General features: G+C 51.9%; 1 protein-coding gene across 4 annotated transcripts in view; it reads left to right on the top strand.

Moving 5' to 3' along the window:
• Positions 1–21,285, top strand: part of ANK1 (ankyrin 1) — a 238,814-nt gene that overhangs the window by 114,601 nt on the left and 102,928 nt on the right. For 3 of the 4 annotated variants that reach the window (XM_043454010.1, XM_043454013.1, XM_043454011.1), the window contains exon 2: positions 18,998–19,099. In XM_043454010.1, coding sequence (XP_043309945.1) covers positions 18,998–19,099 — 102 coding nt within the window. Of the gene's footprint in view, positions 1–11,788; positions 12,363–18,997; positions 19,100–21,285 lie in introns of those variants that run through there. The other variant, XM_043454012.1, reaches the window with a different exon arrangement.

Below are 21,285 nucleotides of genomic sequence, written 5' to 3'. Positions count from 1 at the left end.
TGTTGACTAACATACATATTTTTAATCGACAAGTGTTTCTGGATCCCTACCTTCTGTTTACGAAGCGTGTATTCTCTTTATCTTCTAGAACCGGGCACCTAGAATACAGGGGGCTCCAAGTAGGATCGGTAGTGTTAACACGGATCCCAGCGACTGCCTGAAAACTGGCAGCCCTTAAGGTTCTCACTGCTGGCTGAAAGGGTCCCCTGAGTGCCTTATTCCCCTCTGATCTCAACTCTTGATTTGAATTCCTGGCACTTCTTGATGGAACCTCTTACTGCCTTAAAAAAAAAAAATGTATTGGAGTAGAGTTCACTTATAGTGGTGTGTTAGTTTCGGGTGTACAACAAAGTAAGTGATCCAGTGACACATACACATGTATCCATTGATTTTCAGATTCTTTCTCTTCTAGGTTATTACAGATTACTGGGTAGAGTTCCCAGCGCCACACAGCAGATCCTTGTCGGTTATCCGTCTTATATATAGTGGTGTGTGTGTGCTCATCCCAAACTGCTGGCTTATCCCTCCTCCCACGGTTCCCCTCTGGGAACCACAAGTTTGTTTTCAATATCTGTAAGTCTGTTTCTCTTCTTTAAATAAATTCTTTCCTGTCATTTTAAAATTGAATTCCACATATGAGTGATCTCATATATTTGTCTTTCTCTGTCTGACTTATTGCACTTAATATGATAATCTCCAGGTCCATCCACATTGCTGCAAATGGCATTATTTCATTCTTTTTTATGTCTGAGTAGCATTCCATTGTACATATGTACCACATCTTTTTTTTTTAATCCATTCTTCTGTTGAAGGACTTCCACACTGCCTTTTAATCAGACACTCATGGGGTATCTCTTGAGCTATTGTCTTACTGAATCTTTAGCCTGTGTATTGTTTTGTGTATTTCCCATATAGCTATATCTTTCCCCTCTACAAGTTTGCAATCTTCCCAAGGCCAGGAACCACAGAAGATGCTTATCTGTGTCTTCTGCTGGGTTCTCAGATCGCACACAGCAATTCAGCAGCTCATACGTCAGGGTGGAAGAGGGGACGAATCAGAGAAGGAGACCTGTTAGTATCCTGTATGGATAATTTTTCTCGCTACCCTCATCCTAAAAGCACTCGCAGAGCTCAAGGTTGATGTGGATATTGACAAATGATTTTCTTTTGGAAATGCTGATTTGGCCTCTAGGTATCTGATTTCAGAAGTCTTGGAAATGTGTCTCTGATGGCCAAGAACTAGCTCAGTGATTACAGATATGATAACACTTGTTTTAGTGATAAATGATTCATGGCCTATTTCTCTTTCTTTTTCTAATATTTAACCCTTATTTAGAAGTTTAAGGTGTGTGTGTGGGGGGGGGGGTGGTGTTGCTAAGAAAGGCCATGTTGAAAAGTAGCTAGGGAATGGCTATCAAGGGTGATTTCAGAGTAGAAATGAGCTCTTCATGAACTCATAACATTTTGGAGACAGCAAGAGAAGGAAAACATCTCTAACATTTTATTTCTTTAAAAAGATATGCAGTCAAGGTTTCAGAGCGGGACTGTCTAGTCAGCCTTCATCATTGTCCGGATGAGAAATGTCTAAGTGAGAAATAGATCTCAGAATTCACCCATGGTGGGTGGGGGTTTCTGCAGATGAAGTCGGATGGAGAGAAATGTAGATTGGCCTGATGACTTATAGCTTATTTCCTCACCTTTTTATTTAAATAATCATAAAAGGGGTGATATAAATACTGTATGAAAAGATATTTGAAAGAGAAGCCAGCCGGAATTCACAAGAGGATTAAATAGAGAGCTAATGGTCTCTGTTCAATTATTAAGGGTACTATGATGAGCCCTATGTGACATACCCTGTGTAGCATCTGCCCTGTTGCCTTGGTACTAAAGAGAAAATAGCACGGGGAAGCTGAAGGCAGTTGCCAAGGTGCATTTCAGTGGTAACCGCTAAGTGCCCTGTTGAAAGGAGCTTAAGCGCATCTTAAAGGACAGAGCCTGCCTTTCTGTTGTCAAGTTGTGAAAAACGGCAAGCTTCAGGGGCTGGTCGGTGGGCTGGGTGGTAGTTTAATTGGGTTTGATTCCCTTGAAACGTTTTGGCTCCAGGAAGAGAGAGAGGAAACCTTTTCGGTCAGCATTTGGCCATCGGGGCCTGAATGAAAGGGGTGAGAAGTTGGTTCCATCGCAGAGGATCCCCAGGGCTCCACTGCCTTGGGCTGAGCACGCAGGGCAGCCGGGGGGAGGCTTAGCACCCTGCTGCCTGGACCTCCCTTCGCCCGGTTTGGGAGGGAGTGTCCCTAAAGTCACACTGATGATTCCAGAGAACTCAAGTGGGGAGCGTGGGATTGAAGTCACCCTTATTGTTTCAAGTCTGTCCATTTCCCCAACCCTCTGGGAAGGACAATTTCAATCACCTCTTATTAAACCTTTAATATAACAAAACAGAAACAGACTCACAGACATAGAGAACAAGCTAGTGGTTAGCAGTGCGGGTGGGGCTTATGAGATACAAACTTTTATGTATAAAATAAAGACAAGGGTATATTGTACAGCGCAGGGAAATAGAGCCAATGTTTCATAATAACTCTAAACAAAATAATCTATGAAAACGTTGACTCACTATGCTGTATATCTGAAACTAATATAGTATTATAAATCAACTACACTTCAATGAAAAAACAAAACAAAAAAAAATTTCGGGGGCCTGGATCATAGAAACAGCGGTCTAACATTTCTGCATTGAACATGTCTTGCAGCAGTGGCTAGGGTCTTTTCTGATTATAGAGAATGGCCACATTCACAGACAGGTCCTAGTTGCACTCAGATTTCCAGGACTGAACAATTCTTTCTGGAAAATTCCGAATTTCATGTTTCTCACATACCCTAACCACACCTTAGGCTCACTGAATCAAGCAAAAACCAGAGCAACTGCCTTCACTCTGCTCCACATACCACCCAGAGCATCATATCACCCCTCGGTGGCTTTGGGTAAATTACTTAATGTCTTCATGCCTTGGCTTTGTCTTCTGTACAATGGGGGCAATGATGGAAGCTACCTCATGGAGTGGTTGTTGAGGATTCGTGTTAAGTAAAAGGCTTAGAATAGTGCCTGGCTTGTAAATTTCAGCTATCACTATTTTTTAATCATTTCTCTCTCCTGCCCTTTCATCTGCATCGAATTGTCATGACAGTGAAGTATTAGGGCCATAGGGCATGGAAGGGCTCACCCAGCATCACCTTCCCAAGCCCCGGTTCCTAGGGGATGTCTCCGCCAAGCTGGGAAAGCCTTGCTACCCAGGCTGGACAAACTCAGGGGACACAGGCCTCTCTGGAATCCTTCAGGCAAGTCTCCACATGGCTGGCGACGGGTCATCCCCTCCTGGCTCTGTCTCTTCAGGGAGGACTGTTCAGATAAAGCCCAGCCATGCAGGGCTGTCAGAGCTGACACTTGACCATCCTTCAGAAACTCTGGTTACGATGGGTTTTATTGCAGATAGACAAGCCCGCTGCGCTACTTGAAAGAAGACAAGGGTTTCCGCATTAGCATGTGCTCCTGAGAAGTGAGTGCGGCCGTGCAGTTTCTCTGGTGTGTCCGCCTCTCCTCCTCATGCCCCCCAGGTTGCAGGAGCAGATTCCTGCGATGTGAGGGAGCACTGGGTATAGTTTAGCAACGGGACCGTCCGACAGCCCATCACATCGCATCGCACATGTGTTTTCAGAAATGCGTGCAATTGCTGCCCCAGGTCTGGGCTCTGCACTCAGCAATCAGGCAACATGATCTGAATGTAGCTAGCACCTCACACCATGGAGAAAGTGAAGCGTGATGGTCCGATGTGGGCCAGTGCACTTGCCGATGGGGGATGCTCTTGGAACGATACTGACACCTCTCACGACATCTTGTGCCCCCTCCCAGCCTCTGCAGAGAGATGTGAACTGTTGCAGACCTGTCTGCCTCTCTGCCCTGAGACTGAGGAGGTGGAGTTGCTCTGTGGGGTCCGGACTGGCAATTTAGAGCTGATGTAGAGGAAGGGCTGGGAGCCACGGGCTGGGGTGGGGGACCCTTGTCTGCAATGCAGCCCACCTAGGACCGTATCCTCCCCACCCAGAAAACCACAGTGGTCCCAAGGCTGTATCCACAGGCACCATTGTGGCTTACGGGGAAATGAACAATTGGGTCAAATAGCCCTGGACATGATTATTTTTTCACTGATGTGGCATTTACAAATCTGAACTGATCAATTCGGATTCCAATTTGGCTAACGTTCCTGGAGCCTCTGGCGTGTGGGCAGAATCACGCTAACACTCACGTCTTGTTTTGACCTGGCCTGGCCAAAGCTCCCGTTCGGTTGACATGTACTGAGAACTGCTTCCATGCTGGGCACAGGGGTTCTGAGATGCACAGGAGAGGATGCCTCCTGCTTCTTTACCGCCTGCCTGGTGGTCCCAGGGCTGCTCAGCAGAAGCACTTGCTTGTTCTCAAGGCAGTTCATCCTTTAGGAGTTCCAGGTCTATGTCTTACCCCAAAAGAGAAATGGATACTGAAGCTGAAACTTGTTATTCAACATCAAACATTCTGTTCTCTTCATCTGGCTATTTGATGAGAAACTGATGTCCGCTTCTTACTATTGGGGAAATAATGTCGTCCCCTGCAGACTCGCCCCTCGAGGCCCCTCCCCACCTTCTCTCCAGCACAGGGCACAGAGACCCCTTCAGGTGTCAGGGTTTGTTTTTTTTTTTTGCTTCCTCCTGTTGGCAAACTTGGCTGTGGGCTCGCAGGGCTGAGGGGCAGCAGGGAGAGGGAGTTTCCAGTTCTGATCTGAAAACCAGAAGAGAGGGAGATGACTGATACATATAAAGGCAGGTTGATTTTTCACACTGAGCAGGGGTATATTTTTAAAATCTCGGTACTGAAACACAGACCCAGCAGGCAACTCAAGGCTTCATGGTGAGGGGGCGGCTTCCACGAGGTCAAGTCCCAGAGGGGCCTGTGATGGACAGTCGGCGTCTAATTCCAGCATGGAGGGGAACCCCTGTGTGGAGGTGAAGGGGAAATCCTAGGTTCAGCTGCGCCCTCCCCGCCTCCCCCCTGCGAGCTCGGGTTTAAGGCCGGCCCTCCCTGGAATCCATGTAGCACCTTCTCGTAGATTTAAAAATAGACTCCAGGCCTGCCAACCCTTTTAAAAGGAACATGATGGGAAGAGGGCCAGCACCGTGGGACCTGACACCCGGCTCCCATCAGCTCCCTAAATAGACCCCGGACTCCGGGTCCTGCGGCCACTGAACTGGCTGCTGGGAACTCCCCACGCAAAGTTCAACAGGAAAGCAAGCCAGACTCTCTTTTCCTCGCTTCTGCAGGTCTGAATTTCTCGGTCCACTGGATTTCTCGGTTCATTCAACATGACAGCCGTACCATCTGTTCTGTGAAGTCCCCCCCTAATTAACTAGGGAGGGGGCCAGGGAGGGAGGGTGCAATGCTGTCCACAAGAGGGAAGACATTTCCTCCCGCAGCACCAACAACGCTCTAGACGGTTCGCAGAGTCCTGGGGTGGCTGACCGCTGCCCCAGGTGCAGATAAGCCAGCCTGCCTTTCTCAGTAAAGGGCGGAGCCCTGGCGCCCACCCTTATCGGCCTTGGACAGAGACGCTGGGCCAGGGCACCTCCCTGCGTGGGTGTGGAGCCCAGCAGATAGAAGAATGGTCGGGGGCAAAGCCAGCCTCGTCAGCTGGGGAGGAGCTGCGGCCCCAGGCTGGGCTCAGGAGCAGGGCTTCAGCTGTATGCGCACCCTGAGACCTGGTCCTCCGCTGCAGAGAAAATGGAAATGGAAAATGATGCAGCGGAAGAAAGCCCAGGAGGTGCAGCTGCTATAGCATCACAGCAGCGTGCTGGGGGTGCTGGGATCTTGTTCCCAGCCATGGCTGTTCTGACCTTGCAGAAGCAGTGACCGGGCCCTAATTTTCCAGTGTAGAAGCCAAATCAGTCATACTCTCTGTCTCAGGGTGGGAGGGGAGGAGGTCACCTTTGACCAAGGCTTTCGTGAAGGAAGCTAGAGGGAAGGAGGAAAAAGAGCCATCCTTGCCACTCACTGAGGACCTACTGTCTGCCTGGGGTGGTGCTGGGCATTTTTACATTATTTGCACAATACCTGGGGTGGGGGGCAGGGGAAGGTTACTTTCATTTCCCTGATGAGGATGCGAATGCTCAGAAAAGTTATTTCCCTTTATCAAAAGTACATGAGCATGCTAACTTGGAGTATTTTAAAGCTGCCCAGGAAAGCAGATGGTGATCCTGACATTCAGGGAGGACCCAGCCTGACTTGATTGCAGAGGAGGATGAAAACTGCAGGGACAGGAGCCCCATGGGTCCTCCAGTTCCCTGCAGGGGGAGAGGCATGGTCACTGCTCCAGGTGTGAGTTTCCAGGAGGGCCATCTCTGGAATCCCAGCTCTGCCCTGAGTCTCAGCTTTGAAGTCCCTGGAGCAAGGAACCAGCTTGGGTCACGGCTGGTTCCTGCCGGAAGCTGCCTCTTCCTGTTCCCCCGAAAGGCTTCTGCGGAGGCAGTCATCCGAGGACCCCAAGCACCCGAGATCCTTTGCTTCAGGCTTCTGAGCAAAAGGAAGCACGCTCCCAGTTTGTGGAAGGAGCTAAGGTTCACCGGGCAGTCTGTGGCAGGGCGCCCGGGGGCTGCATCCCTTTCTTCTCCCCACGCCATCTCCGCCTGGCATAGCTGATGTGGCCTGGAGCACAGAACTCCACAACTCCTCCAGCACCTCATTAGGCTCGTCTGTGAGGAACTGCAGAGATAGTTGGTAAAATATTCAGCACGACCGGGGAAAAAACTGCACACGCCATGGACCTGGAAGATGGAACCAGTGGTCCTTACCAAGCAGCCCTCATCTTTTTCTTAGCCCATCGATTCCTTTCTGCTCCTTTGAGATGGTTGTTTGCTTTGATTTCAGCGACTCTCCTGGCAGATCTCCCAGGCATACTAAATACCTGTAATAAAGATGAATACGTAAATGCATTACCATTTGTAAAACATAACTAGTGGAACTTGCTATATAGCACAGGGGGCTCGACTCAGCGCTCTATGATGACCTAGAGGGGTGGGATGGGGTGGGGTGGGGGGAGGTCCAAGAGGGAGGGGGGAGATATATATATATAACATAGAGCTGATACACTTTGTTGTAGAGTGGAAACTAACACAACATTTTAAAGCAATCACACTCCATTTTTTTGTTTTAAAGACACATTGAGAAGAGCAGTCTTCAGGCATGAAAATATACAGGAAACAGGCAAGCAGCAGTATGATTCCTTGTTGTCGAAGGGTGTGGGAGTAATGGAAGGTTGAAGAGGGACAGTCTATTAAGAGGGAAAAAGTAAGGGCTTGTGCTTCTGAATCCCTAGAGCCCAAAGAAGCGCTTAAAAGTCATGAAGTTTATCCTGCATTTCTATGTGCTATATCAAATGATGAGTTATGTTTCTCTGCTACTTCAAAGAAGCCCCCCCCCCCCAGCAAGGATTCAGCTCTTTCTGAATAATGAATTCTATTATGTCACATCCCTTAGCACCGGAAAAAATTTCTTCTGTCTGATCTACACCTTCTTCACTCAATTTAATCCCATGATTGCCAGTTTCCTTATGACCCATGGGAATATTCATACATCGGTCAGCAAGCATTTATTTGGCACCACCCAGCTCTGTATGGAGAAGTGAGGGAGAGGGACTGGGTCTACAGGACATGTGGGCCAAGCTGTCTCTACCTCTAGGAAGCTTATAGCTGAGTCCTGGTGGCCAAGGCAGCTGGGGAAAGGGCGCCATATAATTCGTCCCACTCTGGGATCTGGGTTCTAGTGCTCGAGGGGATTACATACATCTTAAGAGCCATCTTCTTGAGCTTTCTGTCTTTTTTAATTTTTTTGGCATGTGGGATCTTAATTCCATGAGCGGAGATGGAACCGGTGCCCCCAGCACTGGAAGCACAGAGTCTTAGCCCCCCAGGGAAGTCCCTGCCTTCCCTTCTTTAGTCAATCACCCCAGGTCCTTTAACCTCAGACTTTACTGAGTAGCGTGCCTGGAGTTTTTTCCTTCTCCTCTTGGGCTTTGTCTGACTCTGCATATCTAAGTTGCAAAAACCTCAACCCTTCCGAGGTCACAACCAACCTCAAGAATTCTTGGCAGTCCTGAGTCCTCAAGTCCTCTAATAACACCTCGGGCCCTTTCCCATTCTCAGCAGAACCATGGGTTGTAGTCAGCTTCTGGTCCACTATCTCTTTTCTTTGTGATTGTATTGGATATGTGTATTGAATGTATTGACTATATAACCCATAGCATTTATGGTGTAAAGAACCCTGGGCTTCGGAGTTAGACTCCCTGGGTATCAGAATTGGATTGGGAGTTTTGTGCTATTTAACTTCGAATATTTCACTTGTAAGATCTCAGTTTTTGTGCTCTGGGGAGGAATTGGGAGGTTGGCATTGACACATATACACTATTGATACTGTGTATACAATAGGTAACTAATGAGAACATTCCTGTAGCACTGGGAACTCTACTAAATCCTCTGTGGTAAGCTGAGTGGGAAGGAAGTTCAAAAGGGAGGAAATGTACGTATATGTATGGCTGATTCATATTGCTTACAGCAGAAATTAACACAACGTTGTAAAGCAACTCTACGCCAATAAAAATAATTTTAAAAAATAAATGTGCTATCTAGGAAAAAAGCCCAGTAATAAGACGACAAACAACCCAATTTAAAAAAATGGGCAAAACATTTGAACAAACATATCACCAAAGAAGATATGTGGACAGCAAGAAAGCCCCTGAAAAGATGTTTAGCATCATTAGTTATGAGGGAAATGCAAATTAAAACCACAATGAAATACTGCTACCTATCTATTAGAATGTCTAAAGTGGGACTGACCATACCAAGTTGGAGCTTCCATGTCCTAGCTATTGTAAATAGTGCTGCAGTGAACAGCGGGGTGGGCTTCCCTGGTGGTTCAGATGGTAAAAAAAATCCACCTGCCCATGCAGGAGGCTTGGGTTTGATACCTGGGCCGGGAAGATCCCCTGGAGAAGGGAACGGCAACCCATTTCAGTATTCTTGCCTGGGAAAATCCCATGGACAGAGGAGCCTGACAGGCTACAGTCCATGGGGCTGCATATCGGACAGGACCGAGCGACTAACTAATGCCAAGTGTTAGCAAGGATAATGGACCCATGGGAGGGGCTACAAACGGGCAGGAGGAAACTGTTGGAGGTGATTTTGGAGGTTCCCTGTCTTGACTGTAGTGATGGTTTTATAAGGTTCTGTATGTATAAAAACTTACCAAGTCCATTTAAAATATGTAGTTTATAATGTGTCAATTATACTTCAATACAGCTGTTCAAAATGGTCTGTTTTTCAGTTCATTGTGCGAGCCAATTCTATTTGTGCTTTTGAAACTGTTATAAATACTGTTCTTCTTCCATTTGAGTAGGGCATTTCTCTCTCTCTCAATATTAATGTTGGAACAGTGCTTTGGAATCCCTTGAGATATTGTGCTGGGCTATGATCAGGGCTGTTCCAGTAACCATCATTTATTAATTGAAGCTCGCTGTGTAGAGGCTTTTAGCAAATCTGAGAGGCAGTTTTAAGGGGGCACCATAGCAAAAGACCTGTAAGATAACGCGAGGTTTTAAAATGTGTGCATTTTTGTGCCTGAAGGAGGGGCTGTGGTGAACCCCCCGAATCCAGGCACCTGTCTTTGGTATAGGGATGTGGTGTTTTCCACCTTTCAAAGGTTGCCTGTCCTCTGATGATGATGAGGGTCTTGGGCCTGGAGAATTCTGATGCCCCGTCTTCAAATACCAGTGTTGGCCCCCACACAGGAGTTCATTGCATTACACATTGTAAGTCACTCTTTTCTGGGATCATCCTGTCCCTCTCTCTTGATCCTTATTTATCCCTTTTATTGGGGACCTTCCCCTAATTGTCAAATAGTGCTGAAGGGGACCTTACTTGTTATTTTCTTTTTTAAATTGAGATATAGTTGATTCACAATATTAGCTTTCAGTTTCAGGTGTACAACATAGTGATTCAGAATGTTTATAGATTGTACTCCATTTAAAGTTATTATAAAATATTGGCTCTAGTCCCTGTGCTGCACTTTACACCCGTATATCTTGTTTATTATAACACCTAGTAGATTGCACCTCTTAATTTTCTTTCCTATCCCCTATCCTCCCCCTCACCGAACTCTCTCCCCACTAGTTTTCTGTATCTGTGAAACTATTTCTCTTTTTTTATATTCATTTGTTTTATTGTTTAGATTCCACATATAAGTGAAAATGCATAGCTATTTGTCTTTCTCTGTCTGACTTAATTTCACTAAGTATAACACGTTTCAGGTTCATCCATGCTGTTGCCAGTGGCAAACTTTCATTCTTTTAATGGCTGAGTAATATTCCATTACGAGCTTCCTTAGTTGCTCAGTCATAGAGCATCCACTTGCCAGTGTAGGAGATTCGGGTTTGATCCCTGGATTGGGAAGATCCCCTGGAGAGAGAAATGACAACCCATTCCAGTATTCTTGCCTGGGAAATCCCGTAGACAGAAGAGCCTGCCAGGCTACAGTCCATGAGGTCATAATAAGTCAGACATGACTTAGTGAGCACATAACTACAACTACAACATTCCACTGTATATACCACATCTTTGTCCATTCCTCTGTTGATGGACACATAGGTTGCTTCCAGTCTTGAAAGAAAGTGAAGTCGCTCAGTCTTGTCTGACTCTTTGTGACGGTATGGACTGCAGCCCATCAAGCTCCTCCATCCTTGGGATTTTCCAGGCAAGAATACTGGAGTGGGTTGGCCTCTTGGCTGTTGTAAATAGTGCCGCTATGAATGCATTTTTTCGAATTAGCGCTTCTATTTTCTTGGGCTAAATAGCCAGGAGTGGGATTGCTGGATCATATGGTAGTTCTATTTTTAGTTTTTTTTGAGGAACCTCCAGACTGTTTTCCACAGTGGCTGCACCAATTTACAAGAGCACCTTACCTTGGAGAACAGTCAGTTTTTCTAACCTCAGAGCATCTCGCTTGGCGACCCCTCCTGGCCCTGTGCACACTTAGTTTGGGGATGTTGCCAGTGCTGCTAGCGGAAGGGCTTTGGGTCAGCTGGACCCTCTGTTTCCCAGTAGTAATTTCGGACCTGACCTTAACCTCTCTGGGTTCAGCTTGTCCACCATACAATTTCAATAGCATCTTCTGGCTTAAGAGGTGGCTGCGAGGGTTAAATGAGGTAATGGCAAAATGTCCTTCACCTCACAGTTATTTAAGGGGTTGATGCCTCCCAAACACACGGCCCTCCTGCGCCCCTGCTTCAGGGCGGGAGGGGTGGGAAAGAGCCTGTGCTATCCGGACTGCTCTTTGCAGAGAGCGTGAAGCTGGGCTCACGATACAAAACACGCATGTTGGAGCAAGCGGTGTCGCCAGCGGCCGTGACAGCTCCCGGGGTGCTTCTGCGGGCATCGCTCAGCGTAATCCCTGGTGCCACCCCCACCTCCCCGACATGTCTTTGACATCCCCCCCATACCCCCGGAATGACCTCGGGAGAAGGGGAGGATGGTCCGGGAGCAGAATCTGAGCGCTTCCACCGGCCTTGGATGACAATGCCCTAAAACCCGCGTCAGCCTGGAAGGATGAAGGAAGACGTAGTAACACAGTCTGGCCTCGCGGCTTCCCTCCGCCGCCGCGCGCTCTCAGCAGGAGCTGGAATCTCGGGACACACACGGGGCGAGAGCTGGAGACGCGCAAGGAGGCGATGGGCATAAATAGACTCTGCTGAGCTCACCGTGACCGGCCCCGCCGGCCCCGCGGCCCATTCACCCGGGCGGCCGGGGAGGCAGGAGGCAGGGCGGCCACGCCATGCGGCTGGGAGCGCCTCACCTCCATTGGACGTGGGTGCCGCCCCCCCAGCAGCCGCAGGACGCTGCCCCCCGCCGGCCGCCCGCCCCGGCCGCTCGGCCCGCGCGCCCGTCGCAGCCTCCCCGCGCCCGCGCCGCGGGGCTCGGCCGCAGGCGCCTCATCTCCGGAGCCCGCTTCGCGTGAACTTGCCCAGCAGACGCGAGGATGGGGGACACAGTGAAGAGACCCCTCTAGGAGCTGGCGGGCGGGCCGGGGCCGGGGGCCCGGGGGCCGGAGCCCCGCCGGGCCCCGCCGAGCGGCCGGCGCCGGTATTTTTAGCCCGATGCCGGGGAACTTGCTGGCGCTCCGCGCGCCGCCGAGCAGATAACGGGGGAGGGGAGCCGCGCGCGGGCTCGGGTTTCCGCGCGGGCGCCGGACGATGGCAGCGCGACAGGGCAGGTCGGGTCCGGACGCCGCGGTGAGTGCCTGGCCGCCGCGCCCGCGCGGGGTCCACGCCGCCGCCGCCGCCGCGCCCCCAGCCGCGGGCTCGCCGGGCGCCAACTTTCGGGGCGCGGGAGCGGGCGGGGGCGCGCCCGCCGGCCGCCCTTCTGCTGCCTCACGCCTGCGGGCGCCGAGGCTTCCAGCCGGAGCCGGAGGAAAATTCCTCTGACCCGGAGGCCGCCGCCTCGGAGGGGCTGGTGCGGGACGCGTGCCCGGCTGGCGGGCGGGAGGGCGGGCAAAGCGGGGCGCACGGGCGGGCGCGCGGAGGTGCCCGGAGGAGAGTCCCGCCGGGCCGGCTCTGCGATTGGGCGAGGGGGTTGGGGGGGGCGTCTGGCCGCCCCTCGCGGGAACCCCTCGGACCCGCCGGGATGCCCCGGGCTTGGCCTTGGCTGGAGAAGGGCCGCCTCGCGAGCCCGCGGCGCGCCTGACCCTTAGACCTCAGAAACGCGAGCGCCCGGACGTCCAGAAGCAGCGGGAAATGAATGAGGGGAGAGGGAGCCGGGGCCGCCTGTCCTTTGTCATCCTCACCGCCCCCCCCCCACCTCCCCGGAGAGCTGTTTGCTGTCCCCATTTTAGCAGTGGGAACGTTGAGGTTGGGAACTTGTTGGAGGCACAGCGTCAAGTGGCAGAGCGGGGCTCCCCGCCAGCGCTGCCCACCGTCAGGGTCCGCGGGTGGCTTTTCTCCCGTCCCGCGTCGCCCAGCCTCCGAGCCCGCTGCCGGAGGAGCGCAGGAAGGGGACAGCTGGTTTCCACCCCCCCCGGGCCTCGCACTGGGGTGAATAGCTTCGAAAAGGACCTTGGGGTCTCCGGCTTGCGCGCCTCGTTTCGTCAGCCACATCTTTAACAGTCCAACTTTCCAGAGAGAAAAAAGGAAAGGAACCTAATGAAAACGCACCCTGGGGCCGCAGGGGTTCACGGCTGCTTCTCTGTAGTCGGTGGGATTGAGGCAGGGGCCAGGCAGGTGTGCGCCCGCGGGCGCTGCGCCTTCCCTTTGGAGGCCCCACATGGACCGCCAGGAGCACCGAGCGCTGAGTCCGAAGGGCACTCAGAACTTGAGGGCTAGCCCCACGCAGGCCCTGCTCTGCTTGGTCTCCTGGTAGAGCTGCGGCCCCCTAGGACAGGGTCCAGAGCCTGGACCGGGCGATCCAACCCTGACTCTGGCCAAGAAACTGCCTTTTGCCCAGACAGGACCCTTTGGGAAGGAGATCCCCTCTTACTGCTGTTTACAGAAGCTGGTAAGAGCTGTTTCCAGTCATCGTTTTAGATGAGAATTTTGCACTCAAAGACCTTGAAAAAGTCATGATTCGTCCTGGGAAAACTCAGGTCATCTCAAGCTCCAGACAAGGCCTGCGGAAGCCATGGGTTCTCCCCGCTGCCTGGTCTAAACTTCAGCTTCGCTCTGGTGTTGGGCTCTGGTCTTGGGGAGCCTCCCCCACCCCCAGATGCAATCTCCCACCCCCCAATTACCCCACCCCCACCCCTGGCTTGCTGACATTTGGCAGCAGGCTTCTGGCTCTCTCTCCCGACACTGGAGCCCCCAGGGCTACTATCTATTGCTAAATTCGTATGGCCCCACTCAGGAAGTGCAAGTTTAATAATAGTCTGGGTGTCTCAGGTAACCAAGGGCTCACCTCCCTTTTCCGAAGAGCAGCCCTGATGGGAACTTGACTCCCAGGAGGAATCCTGGTCCCTTTCTTCCCCTCTACTTCCTTCCTCCAGAGGGGAGGGCTGAAGTGGGCACAGTCTCTGAGCGGGGGCAGAAGGCTCCCCCCCTCTCCTTCCCCAGCCAGAGCTGAGCTGAGCTGGAGAGGAATCTCAGGGCAGGAGAACGTGGGCAGTGAGGAAGCACTGCTTAGATTCACATCCTGACCCAGCCAGGATTCGCTGTGTGACCTCAGACAATGTGCTTAACATCTCTGTGACTTGTTTAGCTCCTCAGTGAGGAGGAAATAAGGAAAAGTACCTGCCTCCAGAAATTATTGGGGGGAGCCAATGAATCTGTGGATGGGGAGGGCTTAACACAGAGGAAGGGCTTTATAAAGGTAACTTCTGTTGTTATGGAAGGAAGTTCAGGGACATCACATGAGTTGACCTGTAGGGATAGGGGCTGGGAACACCGTGACATGTGTGTGTCCCCTCCTCCCCTGAGTGCTGGCGGTTTTCTCAGGGGAAAAATTAGATTTCCATAAAGCTCGAGATGAGCAAGGAGCAGAGGTGTGAGCAGGCAGCCTTGGTGGGGTGATCAGAGGGGTGACAGCTCTCGGGGGGTGAGGCAGAGGTTAAGGGCATCGTGGATTGACTTTTCTGGATGCAGGGAACAGCCTTCTCTCACCCCTCTGATCTCCCCACTCAGAGGCCGCCCTACAGGGAGGAGCACTCAGGAAGGGCCGGGGACTCTGCCCCAGTCTGTCCCACTGCTGAGATAGTCTGGGGCGTGTTTCTCACTGTTGTCTTTCTGGCTGGTGTTTACTCCTGTAAACAGTCTAAAATGGAGCCTATTGCATTCTTTTGACTTTCCGCCCTGTTGGACTGTTCCTAAATGCACCAGGAAGCGACTCCTAGGATGGGTCATTGAGTTGAAGGTAATTGAATTAGCGGCTCGGCAGAATGAGCTAGCAAGAGGTGGTCTCATACTCCAAAGAGGGTCATTTGCTCTGCAGCTGAGATAGCCCCCGGCACCCAGGAGATGCCCACTGCGTGCTTGTCGAATGGGTCACTTTCTAACTCTGTCACGTTGCGCTTCAAATCTTGAGGGCAGGGATGTATATGCGGAATTTCTACTCTCTCCGTTTTTGCCCTAGCGGGATCCTGGACTTGCAACAGGACCTCAGGAAATACTCGTAGGATTAACTGGGGGGGGGGGGGGTTCCCGGTGGAATGACACCATTATTACCTACAATCCACCTGTAAGATACTCCCAGGATCCTGCTTGGGTTATGACTACCCTATACCCAGAGAAGACAAGAGAGGAAATGAAAAAGCCTTAGTAATTGAACTTCACCCCTAGTTATGTAGGTGACCTTAGCCAGTCACTTCCTTTTTGCCATCAGTTTTATCATCAGAGAAGGGAAGGACTGAGACTAGATGATTTCTTTCTAGAGGCCTATCTTGGACTTAATGCAGTGACCAGGGTCAGAGCAGAGACCTGCCGGGTCCCTTTCTCTGCTGTGAGTTCACTGCTTAATTGGAAAAGGCATGGGCCCCTCCTGGCTCCTACATCTGTCAGGGCTTTCTGGTCACCCTCAGGTTTGAAATTGCGGAGAATGCGCCTCGAGATCAAAGGCAGTAGGAAGGTGTCGGCTTGGTTCAGGGAGTCATGGCCTGAATCCCCAAGTATTAACCAACGCAGAACCTGGGCAAACTGGTCACCTCCCCCAACCTCTAAAATGGACGTCATCATTACACCAACCTCCACAATCCAGTTTGTGATCAGGATTAAAAGATAGAATGTTGGTAATATATTGAATTGGCCAAAATGGTCATTCGGATTTCTCCTTAACAGCTTGCAGAAAAACTCAAACTTTTGGGCCAGCCCAATACTTGCCCAGTGATTGGTATAAGTATTATAATTTCACGGTGCAATTATATACACAACAGGAAGTTTTCAGCCTTCCTCAGCCTAGTCTAGGTCGGGCTTCCCCTGCCCTCTGTTTATCTGCTTGTCTGTCTGTTGTAAATACGCTCCTTTGCTGCCTAGATTCATTGTTTTGAATAGTGACAGTGTCGTGAGCTGGTGTTGCATCTGTTTTTATCCACCATTCTCAGTTTTCATCCCTAATGCTCTGGTTATGCTGCAGAAGATCGTTTGGGCAGGTGGGAGATGTGTTTCTAATGCTGTCATTTTGGGGGAATAATATACTGTATATTTCTAAACAGCTGAGTCCACAGAGGCCTTCTGAAGCAGCAGGCACTGACATTTTTGGAGAGACTAGACCTTGAGCCTGATTTCTCTGGGAATCCAGCTCATAGGGAACCCATGGATTGGTCCTCATTTCTGAAATACTCCTTTACAGATGCCCTGCCAAGAAGCCTGGGGATACTAGGTGCCCTGTGTTTTAGGTCAAGGGAAGTCTTGGCCTAGAGACGATTCATGCTTTGAAGGATTCAAAAGAGATAGATTTGGTCCCTGACACAAGAAGCAAATGATTCGCCCATGGGAAACAAGACTTGCGTAAAAGAGGAAAGTGTATTGAAAATGCATTTTAAGAAATCGAGCTCTTGTTTCTAGATGTAAAGATGGTAAAGATTGAGTTTCCAAGGTTAGCAGCTCAGAGGATAGAGGGCCTGAGTGGATTGTGAAGAAGGGCAAGACGGGGCTTAACAAGCGAGAGGACGTCAGAGTGAGGGCCTCTCGGGAGACAGGATGGGGATGCCGGGGCAGGGCTGGGGGGAGGACGGGGAGGAACCTGCCATCCTGTTGTGCTGGGGGTGTGCGATCCATGTGTGCAATGAACCAGCAAACTCTGGGCTTGGCTTTGAGCTTATGTACCGGGACCCTCGCGGGCCTGGAGTCGGGGAGGACTAGCAGGACATCAGGATTTTAGGAAGAGCAGCGAGGTTGAGTGGAGAAGTATCAGCCAGGAGTCTTGGAGCAGGACTGGAGGGCTGAGATGGCTGGGGGCAGCCCTCAGGGGTGAAGGTCTGTAAGGCTGGAGACTCTTTTTCTGCCTTGGATTAGCTCTGGTTTAATTGTCGTACATGGTGATGGTTGGCTGTAGATTTTGAATCTTCCATGGTTAGGGACCATCATCTGCTCTAACAAACTGCTGCAGACTTGGTGGCTTAAAACAGGAGAAGCTTCTCTCACAGTCTGGAGGCCAGAGGTCTGAACTCGAGGTGTGGGCAGGGCTGTGCTCCCTCTGGAGGTGCCAGAGGAGAGATTCTATGCTTCTAGCTCCTGCTGGATGCCGGCTTCCTCGGCTTGTGGCCGCATCACTCCTATCTCTGCCTGCATCTCGTGTGTATGTCTGTGCACGCGTGCATGTGTGTTCTTCTGTCTTTTATAAGGACACATCACTGGGTTTAGGGCTGGCTTCCCAGGTGGCGCTGGTGGTAAAGAACTTGCTTGCCAATGCAGGAGACCCAAGAGATGTAGGTTCAATCCTTGGGTCAGGAAGATCCCCTGGAGAAGGAAATGGCAATTCACTCCAGTATTCTTGCCTGGGAAATCCCGTGGACAGAGGAGCCTGTAAAGAGTAGGACGTGAGGTGGCAAAGAGTAGAACACGAATGAAGTGACTTAGCACACAGCTCACAGGGTATCGAGGGCGCTCACCTCAAGACCCGTGACAGCATTACATCCGTAAAGACACTTTCCAAGAGGACACATGCTGGGGTTCCAGGGGTTGGGGTACAGACATATCTTGGACACCACCCTTCAGCCCACGACAGCAGGTTCTCGGATGAGGGGAGCATGAAACAGGGAGACAGAGCACCCCAGGCTGGATCTTCTGGAGGAACAACGGTACAAACCCCCACCCCCCACCCCCAAACCTAAACACTCCCCTTCACTCGCGGCCTGTCATATGACAGCCCTCACCCGTTAAACTCACCCCGAGTGCCCACCACGTGCAAGCCCTGTGCTCCACGCTCACGCTGGTGCAATCATTACACTCACATATAATCTGTAATATTTCCGTTCAGTTTCACAGCCAGGGTATGGGACAAGCCTTGCCCTCCCCTTACAGCTAAGAACGCAGGAGTGGAGGTACCTGCCGACCGTGGGACCCCCTAGATGCAGGGAGCTACTCGGAGGCCCCGCCCTTGTCTGCCTCGCTGGACCTTATGTCACCCCCTTTCCCGCTCTCTCACCCCCTCCCCCTTCTGGCTGTCATTCACCTCTAACACAAGCCGGCGTCCCGGGCAGGGCCTGCTTGCATCTGTAGGGGGCTGAGCCTCAGCCTACAGACCTAAGTGCTTCACTCTCGTTCAGGAAGACTGGCGAGGGGCGCCTGCCAGGTCAAGAGGCAGGGATCCTGCACAAGTCACGTGGGCTCTCTGGGCCTCAGTTCCTGCATCTGTGAAATGGGCATGGCAGGAGTACTTACCTCCTGCGGATGTCTTTAATGGCTAAATGAACCTCTCTCCTCTCTCTCCTCCCGCCCCACCCGTGTAAATGCATATTATAGTCAAGTGCCGATAATGGTTCCCGGCATGTAGTAAGTGCTGGGTGCTGTTTATTTGAAAGCAAAACCCGCAAAACTGCACCAGAGTGCTTCGCCTGATCTCAGCGGGTGGGGCCGGGTGGTGGGGGCCAGGCTCCCGAGTGGGAAGGTGGAGCCTGCGGAGGTCCCGAGGCAGGGAGATGCCGGGCCTGCCGAGACGTCTCCCGAGTGGAACGGGAACCCTCTAGAAGGCGGCCCCTCCCGGGTCCCAGCCGAGATCGCTTGCTTATAAATACTCCAGCCTCTGAAGGCTACCCCACCCTCGGGCCGAGAGCCGTCCGTCTTGGGGGGCTCCAGACCCGTGCACGCCTGGGGACCATGGTGGGCACTTAACGGGAGGGGGTGGTGGCTGCCGCCAGGACCTCAGTTCTGTTCGCAGGCCGGGGCTCGAGTGGCCCATGAGCCCCTCAGCACGCAGACCCACTCACAGCTGCTCTCTGTCCTCACAGGCCGATGCTGCTACCAGCTTTCTGAGGGCAGCCAGATCAGGTAACTTGGACAAAGCTTTGGATCACCTGCGGAATGGGGTAGACATTAACACCTGCAACCAGGTAAGTGAGAGGGAGGCGGGTGTGTGGTCTCTAAAGAGTGGCTTGTGCTTGGAGCTGTTTTCTGAAGGCTCTGCCTCTATGAACCTTTCTCCCCCTGGCCTCAAACACCCCCCGGGGCTCCCGCCCATTGAAGGCCCTGCCCCGGGCGCGTACCGGGCCCGCGACGGCCCAGGGACCCACGGGGAAGGGCTGGTGCCCCGACAGCGTGGGCCGTGCCCTGTCCACCCCCCGCGGCCTCTCCCCTCAGAAGTGCCCGCTGGTGCCCGCTGCGGGCTTGGACTTTGTGGCTTTTGAAGCGGGGGCAGGGGGCGGAAGGGCTTTGAAGGATGCTCTGTCGGTGGTGACATTCATCTCCTTTGTCTGCCTCGGCCTTTGTGGGTTTGCCGCTGAGAAGGAGGTAGCACTGAGGACTCCCTGTTGGGTGTTGCCGGAGGCTGAGAACCAGGGCGGCTGGAAGGGTTCTCTGGACGTTTCTGGTGCTAAGTGATGGGGCTCTGTGGCGGGGGAAACTGAAGGTGCGCGGGACAGCCTGGGGCACAGATTGGCAGGTGTGGGGCCCGAGACTCGAGGCCCTGACTGAGCAGAGAGCCGTTCGCTCCCTGGGGAAGAGAGGACAGGGGTGGGGCCGGGGCTGTGGATCTGATGCCTTTGGTTTCGTTTGTCTGTTTTTGCCAGTCGGTTGAGTTGTTCGGTTACGTGGCCAATTCTGTTTCTAATTGAGAAGAAATTTTCCCATTCTGGCTTCATAAAAAGCCATCCTAACGATTAGAAAAGTGTTTCTGGTTGTGGTGAGAAGCACCTCACATAGAATGGACCATCTCAACCATTTGTAACTATCCAGTTCCGTGGCCTGAGTTACATCCATGGCCATCACCGCTATCCATCCCCAAGTTCATTTCTCATTTCGCAAAACTGAACCTCAGCACCCAGCAAACTAACTCTCCAGCCCCTCCCGACCAGCATCCTCCTGTCTGTCTCTGGGAATCGCATAGCAGTGAACTCACGATGCAGAGTTTGTCTTTGCGGACCAGCTTATTTCACGGAGCACAGGCTCCCCCGGGTCTGTCTGTGTTGTTCTGGACTGGGTGGCTTTCACAAACCAGCAGAAGAAACACCCAGGATGCAGCTTAAGGCCCCTCAGCCTCGCCTCCCTGCCCCCTACTCCGCTTAAAGTGCGCGGGACCATGTGCTGAGATTCCTTTTGGACACAGTTGGGCTCCTGTGGTCTAAATCCACACGTGGAAGCTCAGAGAAGATGGGGTGGGGAGGGTGGGAGAGGAAACAGAGGGAGGAGGGTGATACGGAGCAGCAGCCATGGCAGTGGACTCCAGAGGGGAGCCAAGCATGTGGATGGACTTGGGGTGCAGACTGGATGGGGAGAAGCAAGCCCCCGCTTCTGTCATCCCTCCCCCCAAACATCCCAGACCTGAGGCATTCTGGGCGGTTCTAGATAGCATATTAAAAAGCAGAGACATTACTTTACCAACAAAGGTCTGTCTAGTCAAGGCTATGGTTTTTCCAATAGTCATGTATGGATGTGAGAGTTGGACGAGAAAGAAAGTTGAGTGCCGAAGAATTGATGCTTTTGAACTGTGGTGTTGGAGGAGACTCTTGAGAGTCCCTTGGACTGCAAGGAGATCCAATCAGTCCATCCTAAAGGAAATCAGTTCTGAATATTCATTGGAAGGACTGATGTTGAAGCTGAAACTCCAATCATTTGGCCAACTGATGTGAAGAACTGACTCACTGGAAAAGACCCTGATGCTGGGAAAGATTGAAGGCAGGAGAAGGGGATGACAGAGGATGAGATGGTTGGATGGCATCACTGACTCAATGGACATGGGTTTGAGTGGACTCCGGGAGTTGGTGATGGACAGGGAAGCCTGCAGTCCATGGGGTTGCAAAGAGTTGGATACGACTGAATGACTGAACTGAGTTGATAGGTTCAGCGCAAAAGGTTGCCTTTGGGGAAGTGGACACTCTGGTCCCATTTCTTTTGTGGAAAGGGACAGAGGCGCAAAGTCTGGGGGCCACGAGAGGGTGCTGGGGTCAGAGGGCTCAGCAGAGGGACTGTGTGAGCTGTGGTGGTCTCCCCGCCCCCTCCAGGGGGGGCCCCTGCAGATGCACTCCTGGGGGCCAGGAGGCGAGCTCCCAGCTGCCTTCGTTCAGGCCCAGAAGGGAGCTGA

Source organism: Cervus canadensis, chromosome 31 (genome assembly GCF_019320065.1).
Source record: "Cervus canadensis isolate Bull #8, Minnesota chromosome 31, ASM1932006v1, whole genome shotgun sequence".
Taxonomy (NCBI): Eukaryota; Metazoa; Chordata; class Mammalia; order Artiodactyla; family Cervidae; genus Cervus; species Cervus canadensis.
This window is presented reverse-complemented; position numbering and strand designations above follow the sequence as displayed.